Below are 12,405 nucleotides of genomic sequence, written 5' to 3' on the forward strand. Positions count from 1 at the left end.
AGCAGAGAGAAAGATACAGCCTTCAGCAGCTCCATGCTGACATTTAATCTCTGCAGTATCACAGGAGGGACTCATCTGCTCTTTGTACTCCAGAGGGCATCATCAGAACAACAACAGCCCATCGTGTTCTAAAATGGCTTTCAGGGCAATTAGTTAAATATTTTAAAAAGATGAAAGTGTTTCTCTGCCAGAGAAGCAAGCATACAGTTCTTCTAATTTAAATAATTAATTCTTTTTGGACTACAGCCAGCCTGTTTCCAAGACAATTAATGCTGGATGACTCTCGTTAATGTTGCCAATTTACTGAAAATTAAATAGTGTTATTAAGATCTTGCTTGCAATAATAAGAATAATTTTTTTAAAAAAAACAAAGTAACTTGGGGTTCATTGTAATAAGATGCCTAGTGTTCCAGACCAAGAAGAACAAATGGAATGATTCCTAACAGCATTGTTGCTATGAGCTGTCTTTCAAAATATCGGAGAAGTGCCGACATAAGCCTGCTGCCTGCACAAAAACAAAGATGCAAGGTCATATGCAGCATATTCTGTTACAAATGTTGAAACAGAGTCACTGCAAATTTCAGGGTCATTTACATGTTTGGATGAAACTGTTGTATACATGAGAGAAGGGAAATTGGGTGTTATATTGCACACAACATTGGAGATTGATGTGGATTTTATTTCATTTATTTTCCCTCCTGCACTCCCATAGAAACAACAGCAGGTTAAGGGCATTTTCAATTGCAAGACCAAACTGCTCTTAAATGAAGTCATGTTAAGTCAATTGTTTTTTTCTTCACTTTTCTCAGTAACTTTACCCATAGCTGCACTTTTTTTCTTTAATTGTGTTCTTATTTGTCTATTGGTGCATGTATTACTCATCTTCAGTCTGCACATGTTCTACATAAAGGCTCTGTGTCTTCAGAAGCTGTTTTCAGTTGTTACTTTAAAGAGAAACAGGTTGCATGTGCCCAGCTGCTGTTTTACCAGCTGGTAAACAATTCAAACACACATTCTAGCAGCCTGGACCAAAACTCTGAACTACTCTGCTTACCTTTGCATGGGTGAAAGGCTACTACCTGAAAGGAGGCTGTAGCGAGGTGGGGGTCGATCTCTTCTCTCAAGTTACAAGCAATCGGATGAGACGAAATGGCCTCCAGTTGCACTAGGGGACGTCTAGGTTGGATAGTAGCAAAAATTTCTTCACCAAGAAAGGGTTGTCAAGCATTGGAACAGGCTGCCCAGGGAAGTGGTTGAGGCACCATCCTTGCAGGTATTTAAAAGACATGTAGATGTGACACTTAGGGACATGGTTTAGTGGTGGACTTGGCAGTGTTAGGTTAACGGTTGGCCTTGCTGATCTTAAGGGTCTTTTCCAACCTAAATGATTCTATGAGTCTATGAAGTATAGTACCTTTCCCCTGCAATCTCCTACCTCCCAAGGGCATGCTCCTCCTGGGTGGAAGGTGTTCAGCTGGGTACTGACCTGTGAGCTTTTTCCATTCCCTTAGTTGTACCCACATTAGCGCAGCCCCTATGGTTGCCCCTCTATGGGTGCTGCAGGAGCGCAGCATCCTGCATGGAGCTTGGCTTTAAGGGGGATCATCTAAAATACAGGTGGTCTGACCACATGGGTCCACCTCTGTGTGGAAGCATGCTCTTGTGTACCAGCCTAACAGTTCCTTGCCTGCATTTAGGCAGTGCCTGTGCCTTGTGCCTGCCCACACTTGAGGAGCACAGGGCAACAGTTTGTCCTTCAGTCCATTTCCACATGAGGTACTGGGTGACACCGATCTGGCTGGAGTGTGCTGGGTACCCTGGGCTCCTGAGTGTCCATCTCTGCCATCACGTCACTATCCCTATAGCAACCCCCATCCACTACAGACATCAGTACTACTGCTTTAATTTCAATTTTACTAGTGATGTCCCCAGAAATTGGCCATTCTTAATGGCAATGTAAATAATTAAGAAACAGTGGATCATTTAAAACAAATATGTCAAATAAAAGCTATTAAAAGTCTGATGCAGAGGAAGCAAAATATTTCTGTGCAAAATACTAAGATGAGATCTAGCTGCAGTGTGCATCCACCTGTCTTTTCCTTAGACTCTTGTCTAGTATTATGTATGTGTTTAATTTTATTAATTTCAGTACTTCTACTGTATGAATTCATGTAGTTTACAGAAGTTAATGATGCACGTGAAGTATTTGCTAGAGTGAGGTGCTGGATACCCAGCAGGATGACCTGCAGAAATGCAGAAGGATTCTTACGACTGTTGTAAGCAAAGGCAGGGTTCGGCCATGCATATACAGCAAAAATCAGATGCCTCCCCCAAAAAATTGTCTTCACTGTTTACTTTGCACCATTCCTAAAGTAATAACATTTGCCTGCCCTGGTTAATGTTTTCTAGAGGACGCTTTGCTTTCATAATGCTATTTAACAGTATAAATAAGAGAGGGAGCTGCAGGGTAGCCCTAGTGAAGACAGCAGGATCCTTGGAAGCTGCTGTAAGTAGTGGGGTTTTTTTTGTTTCCTATAAAGACTCCAGAAGTGTATCCTCTTGTTGCATGCAATTGATTTTAAGTCTTTCCTAAGGTTGTATCTTATATTGCAATCTATCTCAGCAATTATTCCAGTAATAAAGAGGCTTTTATTGGGTCAGCTGGATATAAAGGATATAGGCATCACAATTTAGGCATGGAGTTGCCTGCATGTTCTCAGTTGGCTGGCAGGAGGAGTAAGAATCTAAAAGCCAGAGTGGGATGTCTAGTTGCCTTGCAAGGAAGCAAGGTGATTTCTGGAGCCAGCAAATCCTAAGCACCTAAAAGTGGGTCTTTCCCAGATATACCTCAGTTAGAGGAAATAAGCTCTGCGCCATTGAAAGTCTGAGGATGAGTGCTTAGACCTTTTTTTTTAATGTATTGGTGATTCTTTTTAAGTAATTCTGCTGAATTTTATATTCAAGGTCTACAAGAAATATCTTTGCTTAGGGAATGCGATATCTAAGATCTGCTTATCTTTTAGATGAGACATCTTACTATTGCTCTAATCATCAGATTACATGATCATTGAGAAGGAAGGAGAGAAAAGAGTGTTCTCCACATGCTCAGGGGAGCTAAGATCACAGTGAGGCCAACATGTTCATGAAGCCAGAGACTGGGCAGTGCTCAGGTGCACACTGGAAAGTAGAAACTGGAATCCTGGTCTGATCTGTTCTTGGGAGCGCTGCTGCTTTGCAGAGAGAAGAAAATCTCCTCTGTCCTACCTGACTGCCCTAACCACTGCACTGGTTCTTTTTTATCCTCTGGCCTCAGTGGTGCTTCATCTCTGAGTATGTGCAGTATCTCAAGTTCAGCAGCAAATACTGATGGAGGTCTGGTAGAAGAGTGAAAGCTCAAGTTCACCTGTTTTCAGGTAAAAGGAGACCTAGACGTGAGTGATGCCACCCTTGGAGGCAGCGCTTCCCAGGTGAGCTCTCCAGTGCTAAGTTTACAGAAGATAGACGACACTGCGAACAGCTCTGTCAACAGTCACATACATTTCCAAAGGATAGCGTAAACTTAGCTTCCATGTTTCTGCTGCAAAATTAATTACTTTTAATGAAATACTCACAGGTTGGATTCTCTGCAGAATCCAACACCCTTCGCTTGTGCTTGGGTGATTTTTTTTTTTAATATGGCTCTGAGGAGCTGAGATCAGTTCAGGAGATGCCACTGGTGGTGGTGGGGTCATGTCTTGATGTACCTGGTCCCTTCATAGTGCAGCTTTCAGGAAACAGATTTATCAGATTTCCTCATTTAGAAGCAATCAGGAGGGAAGCAGCACCATCTGGTGAGCAAACAGCTTTTCTATTTTGTACCTGCATATGTTTTTGAGCACTGCAAATTTTCATGTTGTCTAAAATGAGATTATCAGTGAGGACCCCTTATGGGACTAGCATGGGATGAATATTCATCTCCTGGACTATTACATGGGACTCTAAAGGCAGAAAATTGTCTTCAGAATTGTATCACCAAATCACAGAGACAAAAATCAGCCCTGAAGTGGACAAATTAGCTATATCCACAAAGAAGCAATTTCTGTCAGTCAGAAAACTTAATCCAGCTCACTTCCAGGTCTTCTGGTGGAATTATTCTAGGGTAACTTCAGCTAATCCCAGTTTTCTCCATTTTCTTTCTAGGATATACTGTCCAAAATAAGTACTGCCATTCTGGGTTGCATGGTAGGGAAGACTGTGTGACAGGGAAAAGGTAATATATTCAACAAGTGTTATCACCAAATCTATTACAGATAAATTGCTTGAAGGAACACTGTCCTCCAGATGTTGGCATGCTCTTGTGCCATCGTCTGTTTTGATTGAAAGCTCTTCATGGAAACAACCTGATCTTGAGTACCACAGATATATTGTCATTGCATAACATAGCCAAAGAGAAGAAAAGAGGCAGAAAGGTAAATGAGTTTCCTTCCAGGCTGTTCAACAAGTCAGTGTAGATTTGGAATTAAAATTGAAGAGCTTTTCACTTCTGCTCCCATGTTCTGGAGATTATATCAGTAAAGGTCTTAAGATAGCAAGCTTCCTACAAAATTAGCCCCTTTGGATAGGGGGCTAATTCCTTAAGGGCTTTTTAGCACAGGTTCTCAGCTCTTTGCTTTTTAATAAATCGTTAGCAAGTGTGCTTGGTAGGGAAATCCCTCAGTCATTATGACTATATGAGAATCTGCATCTTCTGCTTCATACTGAAAAGGTCCTTGTTGTCAATTTATCACTGGCTGATCACTTAATAACCTAGAAGCCACAATAATATCAAATGGAATGGTAAATATCAAGTAGGATCTAACAATTCCCAATCATATTCTATAGGCTTACAAGATGCAAATTATATTATAAAAGTACCTTTACATTTCAAAGAATAGCGTAATAGAGTGGGTCACTTGTATCTTCAAGGCTTAAACAACAAAAAAGACCTTTACAAACTGCAGCTTCTGAGTTTATGATTTCAAAATCGACCTTTATCAAGATTTTTGTGAGGGCTGACTCATATGACTTGACTGTTTGTGATTGGCCAGTACTGAGTAACAGATGGATGATTCAGATTCAGATTATATTTAATTATCTGTGAATTCAGAGTTGTAATAAAATGAAATTAATTCCATGAAAGTACACAAATTAACCACAAAATGCAAACATGGCATAACTACATAGAGCAAAATTATCAGGACAGGAAAAAAATCTTCAGAAAACTGTAACCAATGTTTTACAGAACCCTTACAGCAAAACCATGCTATCTCCATTATCTGTAATTTTGAGGCCAGGTCAGTTAAATTCCATGTCTGCTTTGCATTCCAAACGAATAGAAATTGGCAGTTCAATGTGTATGTAGAAAAGTCCATCTATCTGCTATGCTTTGTAATAAGTACTAAATGTGATGAGATAGGGAACAGGTGGTGACATGTTTAAAATGAAATGTTTCATTCCTTGGTATTCATGTTATTCTTAATAAATTATGACTGCAGCTGAGTAAATAGTTCACAGTGAATAATTTATCCAGAGGCAGCTTCTGAATTGGCCTGCTGGATATGTGGAAATAGATCAGGCTTAGCTCTGATGCTTTTGATTGGGAGTCGATTTCTTCTCAAAGTCTGACTAATACATTGTCTCACTGATAGCTGGTTTTAAATATTGAGAACTGGAGATCTCATGTTAAGTTTCAAGTAGCCAGATATATTGAGAAGTATCATTTCAATGTCAAAATCAGAGGAGGTGGCCAAACTAGAATTTAAAACTACTGTGCACAGTAATTGAAAATGTGGTTATCAAGAGCCCTTCTGATTCTTCCATTTGTCAATAACACAGTAGGTGTTATTGCAAACAGGCCTTCGTTTTAGAAATACTTATATCAAACACATAAATGTTTGAATATTTGATTATAGCTCAAAAATGTTTGGTCATTCTTATGCAGGTCTAACTGTAACTGGATAGTCAACTACTAATACAAATTGCTCTCTCTGATGCTACGGAGAATGCCGGACCGTGAGCATAGCACTTTCTGACAACAGTCTCTCAAGTTGAATCATGCCAGAACAGAAAGGTGCAATTGGTTTAATATGCCACTCCTTGCACAAGTTTTAGCAAATCTGGCTCATCATCTCCCCAAAATCTTTGCAACTCTCTCACCGTTTCTTCGTCCTACATTCCTCCTCAGAAATCAGGCCCACTGGGACATTCACATCCACATTTACAAGGTCCCTTTGTAAAAGCTTATACAGTGCAAAGCGTCAGCTCTGCAAAGGAATGTAGATATCACAGCCAAGCATAACAGGTTAAGATAAATGTATTGCCCTTTGACCAGTAAAGCATCTGATAAAAAAAAAGGCCTTGTTTTTGTTAACGACATTGACTCCTTCTGCTGTGCTGAAAAAGAACTCACTCCAATGGTTTGGTTTGTCTGTTAAAAGACAACACATTACTTCAGGTTCTTATTTAAAGTATTGCATCATTTTTATTCAGAAAGAAAGAGGATCTGTTCCTTAGAGACGTAGGGCTTTATATTTGGTTTGCTACTGAAAAACATCTGCTGCCATTTGTCCTCTCTTGAAATAGAGTGCTGTATCAATCTGACCAAAAGTTTATCTAAAGATCTCCTTTATGCCTGCTTGCTCAAATTCTGTTTGTATGTGGCTATTGATTGCTGCCCACTTGCATGAATTTCCTCATGCTTCCTTTACTCACAGAACTTCTTCTGTGATGTGCTTTCCAGGAATTATCTTATTCCATTAGTGTCAAAAGCACAGTGGTATCATAGCCCTCCAGTGATTAGCCATGGGGTGTTTTCTGATGGGTTATGCTCTGTTCTCTGGCCTGCTGAGGGTGCTGTGTATTCAGCTAATCCATGCTGAATTTTGTCTTTGCAAGTATTTAGGGTGAGGGTGGCAGAAAGTTGGCAGAGACTTGCCAGGAAGCCTGGGGAAAAAAAATTCTGGCAAGAGTTGAAGAACATGGAAACTGAGGACAAAAAAAAAAAGACATAAAATTTCTTATTCAGTGGGAATGACAGAGTAACTATTTCTAGTTAATTAATTTACTTACCTTAATAATAACTTCTCTTTTTTTCTATAGGATTTTAATACAAGAAAATGAAGACCACATTCTACATAAGTTTGCTGCTGGCTGGGCTGCATGCTGTTGCCCATGGTCAGCTCCCACCCAACCACCACAATGGACATGATCCAAATGAACCTAATCACCACATGCATCACGGAGGTGAAGCGATCGCTTGCATCAAACTAGTGCCAAACAATGCTGACTTTGCATTTCAGTTTTTTAAAGAGGTTACACTGGAGGCACCTAATAAGAACATTTTCTTCTCTCCTGTAAGCATCTCCACTGCATTTGCGATGCTGGCCCTAGGGGCTAGATCAACCACTCAGACTCAGATTCTGGAAGGACTTGCCTTCAACCTTACAGAGATTCAGGAGAAAGAGATACATGAAGGCTTCCACAACCTTATCCACATGCTGAGTCATCCTGAGAGTGGGGTCCAGCTCAACATGGGGAATGTCATCTTTCTAACAGAGAAGCTGAAACCTCTAAAAAAGTTTTTAGATGATGCCAAAGCTCTATATCAGCTGGAGGCTTTTACCACTGACTTTAACAATCTCACAGAGGCTGAGAAGCAGATCAATGATTATATAGAGAGGAAAACATATGGGAAAATTACTAATATGGTCAAGGACATGGATCCACAGACTGTAATGCTTCTGGCTAGCTTTGTTTTCTTTAAAGGTAAGTCCTCTAGGATTTGCATTCACGTTATTCATTCTTATCAACTGATCTAATGTCAGCTAGCTCATTTGGAAATTGCTCTGGGGGAAATTTCCTATGCTCTTTGCTGGATCAGAAGAGCCCCTAATGGTATACCAGAGGTGGTGGAGAAGTGGCAAGACCCTTCTCGGCACAGGGCAGCAGCCAGGAGCCACACAGGCTTGGTTCTCTCTGTGGCAACCACGGGAGCTCTGCTCCAAGCTGCCGCCTCCTGTGCAGCCTGAGCTTGCTTTGTGGATTTAGCCATAACTCCAATTGCCCCATGTTCTTCTAATTTTCAATGAAGGCACTGAGAAGCACCCATAACCTAATCCTTTAAATGCCTCTATTTAAAAGTATGCATGATTCAATGGCCTAATTTACTACGTACTCCTTTTTTTGTCCTATCAGAGTCCTTCATACACACTAACGTATTTATATATGGAAGAAGCTAGTGATGAACAGAGGAGGACATTTTAAGGAACAAAATGGAAATACGGTGCATTTCTGTTGTGGGTTAGATGATGTGCTCTTCAGCCTGACACAACAGCACTCAGATAGGAGATCCTACATTAATTTTATCTACAAATTGAGGCTTATGATTAAAATGAATAGAAATGAAAGGAATACAGTATATGAGTACACAGGTGATGTCAGGTAAGCCCTTAAATGACAACTTACAGAAAAGCCACTTAGATCACCTGAACAGAAAAGTAATGGTAGGTACAAAGAAAATGCCTAATTATTTGATTACTGGCATCTGAAAAATAAAGTTAAATTGGAATCTAATGCATTCTTTTGACCAGGTAAAAGATTCTTGCCTAACTGTGATACACATTTTAAAATGTTATGTTTGAAAATTCTGAATTTAACAAATGGAGGAATATTATTACCAGTTATATAAAATTATGATAGGATGGGACATGGGTTATTCCGTTGCATTCTCCTTCTCTGTATCAGGCAACTGGGAAAAGCCTTTTAAACCAGAGCATACTGAAGAAAGGGAGTTCTTTGTGGATGCTGAAACTACTGTGAAAGTCCCTATGATGCACCAGACAGGCAGATTCGACTTCTATTTTGATGAGGAGCTGTCATGCACCGTGGTACGGCTTCATTATAACGGGAGTGCTACTGCATTTTTGGTTCTGCCAGCAAAAGGGAAAATGAAGCAGTTAGAGCAAACTCTGGTCAAGGAAAGGATCCAGAAATGGTCAGACCATCTCTTCCAGAGGTAATCTTCTGCCAGTCCGCTGCAGAGACACCTAGATCTATAGGCTTTTGTTGCATATGAACTTGCTGATTCTGGGAACTGAGTGGGTTATTTTTGGCTTGTGCGCTTTAGCTGTAAAATTCTCTTGTTGATGCCTGAGTGACTTGCTGCTCTCCCCACCAGAGCGGAGACCATCCTGATGGGCTCCTAGGAGTCCCAAATAGCAAGCCTAGATTAGCATTTCTGAAACAGTCCATTGACTGAGTGGGAAGGTGGCAATTCTAAGACAAATGTTCTATACTGAGGTTTCAGCTAATGTGTTTTACCTCTCATATGTCAGTGACACACTGTAACTCAGACATATGTCTAAACCTTAAATAAACCATAACTTACATAGTTTGTAGTAATGCATACATACATAATATGTCCTACACAAATATCTTCCTTACAAGAACCATTGCAGCACACAGTGGTTGTTAGAACAGACTAGTGGTTAATTGTGGGTGTCCTGATTTTCTGGCATTTTGTTTTTGAAACTATAAAAATCTAATGAGGTTCTGTTAGCTCCTGCCTTTGACACTAACATCAGCTAACACATTTTACAACCTTGTTTGTCTGGGAGGGAAGAGACCTTAGCACCAGTAGATGAGTAATATCAAGTTAATACATGCCTAATTTACCAAACTCTGCCCTGATCCACAATGAATAATGCTGTGCAGTTCACACCCATGATTTTTGGTGCATCATTATAGATGCACCAGCACCATCATTATAGATGCCAACACAGTTAATAAAAACATAATGGCTAACAAACTGGTTATGAGCTAATAATGTGATACCTCAAATATGAAAAATGAAAATGTATAATTCTCAGCTGCAAAATCAGGAAAATCCTTGTCTAAATGAATTCTTGGTGCAAGTTCCTTCAAGATCAACATAGGAATAAGTTCTTCATGGAAGAGACTGTGAGAACCAAATGGCAATTTCTGTTCTGCTATTATATTGATGCCAGTGCCAATATACTTGGTCCCATCATCTTCTAGTGCATTGGGCAGTACCACATAAAGGCTACAGCAGTGGAGTTTGGATCCTGTTCATTTTGCTGTTCAATCCAAGCTGTGTCTGGGCAAGACAGCAAAAGACTTGAGCTACTTAAAGGGTAATCACTGCAGTAAGTGACTTGGAGGCTCCAAGGATCCCTAGACAGTGCATGAAGAGAAATCCAACAGAACACATAGTAAGCAGGAGCCGCCTACAGATAGCCCACAATCAAAGGTAAACTTGATCGTGGCCAGCCCACTGGAGGAAGATGATTAGAGGATAAAGTGTCCAAAGGTGCAGGCAGCTGGGCACAGACCCTCCCTGGAACCATGCCAAATGCCACAACTATGCCAAAAACACTGCTTTGCTTTGAAGTGCTGGGGTTTGCCACACTTCACCCCCAGGAAACTCTGTCCATGCCCCACTTCACGTCTCTACCTGCTTGAGCAACATGTGCTGTCACCTCCGCATCTCAACTTCTCTGGCTGTAAAGAGGGGTTCTTGTTACTGTCCTGCTTTGTAGAGTGCTCTCAGATTTGCTGAAGCAAAACACTGTATAGATATTACTATTACAATAATGAATGTGCATGTATCACCATGAGAAGCACCAGCAATTGAACCAGTGTTCATTGTACACCAAGTGTTGGTCCCACCCCCTGGGGTTTGACACTCATGAGAATTACACAGCTTTCTCACCATCATTTACCTCAGTGAAAGATTCTTCTCACTACCTTCTGTGTTTCTGTTCTACCTAACAGCCTGGTGAGTCTCTACTTCCCCAAATTTTCTATTTCTGGGAGCTATGAAATAATGAACATCCTTAGGAAGATGGGAATTGTGGATGTATTCACTGACCAGGCAGATCTCTCTGGCATCACCGGCGCCCCAGAACTGAAGGTTTCTAAAGTAAGTCCATGGCTGTCGGCCCTCTCCTTTCTTTCATGAACATGCAGGGAAACCCCTCTGCATCCAGAAACACCAGCTAAATACAGCTCCCAGCTTGCCTGCAGCTGGGCTCACTCTGGCCTCAGCCTGCAAGCTTACAAGAGGAGTTTGGCCCTCAGTGACAGTGGAGATCAGATTAGTTTGCTGCACATCTGTTTTTTCCAAGACTGGTATCGACCGAGATCTCTTGGGCGGTATCTAGAACATGAGAGGAACATCAACCCCCAGCTCCTTGAGGGGAGCTGCTAACGCTCCTGGGCACACTACAGACAGTCCTCCCGCCCTGGACACTCAGTTTCGGAGGTACAGACAATCTCTTAAAAGTGGAGCCTGCATCCTTCATCCAGTCTTTGGGATAGAGAAAAAATAGTCTGGGACTTTTTTTTCTTTGAGGAGATTTCTGTAGCTCTTTTCTGGTCCTCATCTGACCCAGCCATGACTACAACACCACAGCTCAGATCTCTGCTGCCTCTACTCACTTCTCAGTGGATTCTCCAAAGCAGGGCTGCTTTAAAAGGGGTCTGATTCATCTCTCAGGTGGCTGTTGTCTGCCCAGAATGACTGTCTGCCTTCTTTCTTCCTAGGTTGTTCATAAGGCTGCTCTGGATGTTGATGAGAGAGGTACTGAGGCAGCAGCAGCAACTGCTGCTGAAATAACGACAGTGTCTCTTCCTCCAACCATTGACTTCAACCATCCTTTCCTCATGCTGATTTTTGATAGAGATACAAACAGTACGCTCTTCATAGGAAAAATAGTTAACCCAACTATCACTAGCTGAAGTGACATATGAATTCTGCTTGCTACTACTGATTAAAGCAGATGTGAAACTGCATGACGTGATTTATTTCCATTTGTACCAGCTTAGTATATGGTTCCTTTTTAGCAAGAGTTTTTGTTCTATGCCATTACCAAAAACTATTGTTATTGACCATGACACTTGCTAAGAGGAAGCAAGGAAAATGTTTTAAATTCAGCTAGCAAAGAATGCCTTTTTTACTTGACTGAAAGCCAAGGAAAGATCTAAGATTTGCCAGCATTCAGGGAGAGACATTTGTATTACAATGGAAGACACCTGCTCAGTATGTGGTTGTCAGCCAGAGTAGCAGATAAAATGATTAACACTCTTGCAAACAAAGCAGAAGTGGTTGTAATTTACCATAAGTAAGTAAACAAGAGATGGGAAGAGTTGGATCAACAACACAGGGTCATGGGAAACTGAAGCTTGTAGTGGAGACAGCACTGGCAATGTGAAAAGCTGTCTTCAACAGAGAAAGAAATCTCCTTTCTCCACCAGAAACCTTTTGTCATTTTTAGCATTAATCTAGCAGCAAATCTTCCTGAGTTTCTTACTCAAAACAGAGCAGGAGCATCAAATCCGCTCTTGAACCTGAAGATTTTCAACCATGTA

The 12,405-nt window shown here is 41.0% G+C and overlaps 1 protein-coding gene across 1 annotated transcript; it reads left to right on the forward strand.

Moving 5' to 3' along the window:
• The first annotated feature begins 2,476 nt into the window (after nt 1–2,476).
• Nucleotides 2,477–11,822, forward strand: LOC104169156 (alpha-1-antiproteinase 2-like). Its single transcript, XM_009709984.1, has 6 exons — nt 2,477–2,506; nt 3,314–3,413; nt 7,117–7,782; nt 8,761–9,031; nt 10,810–10,957; nt 11,581–11,822. Exons 3-6 carry the CDS (start codon nt 7,134–7,136, stop codon nt 11,773–11,775), a joined length of 1,263 nt encoding a protein of 420 aa, XP_009708286.1. The 5' UTR covers nt 2,477–2,506; nt 3,314–3,413; nt 7,117–7,133; the 3' UTR covers nt 11,776–11,822.
• The last annotated feature ends 583 nt before the right edge of the window (nt 11,823–12,405 follow it).

This window comes from Cariama cristata, unplaced genomic scaffold (genome assembly GCF_000690535.1).
Source record: "Cariama cristata isolate BGI_N322 unplaced genomic scaffold, ASM69053v1 scaffold23741, whole genome shotgun sequence".
Lineage (NCBI taxonomy): Eukaryota > Metazoa > Chordata > Aves > Cariamiformes > Cariamidae > Cariama > Cariama cristata.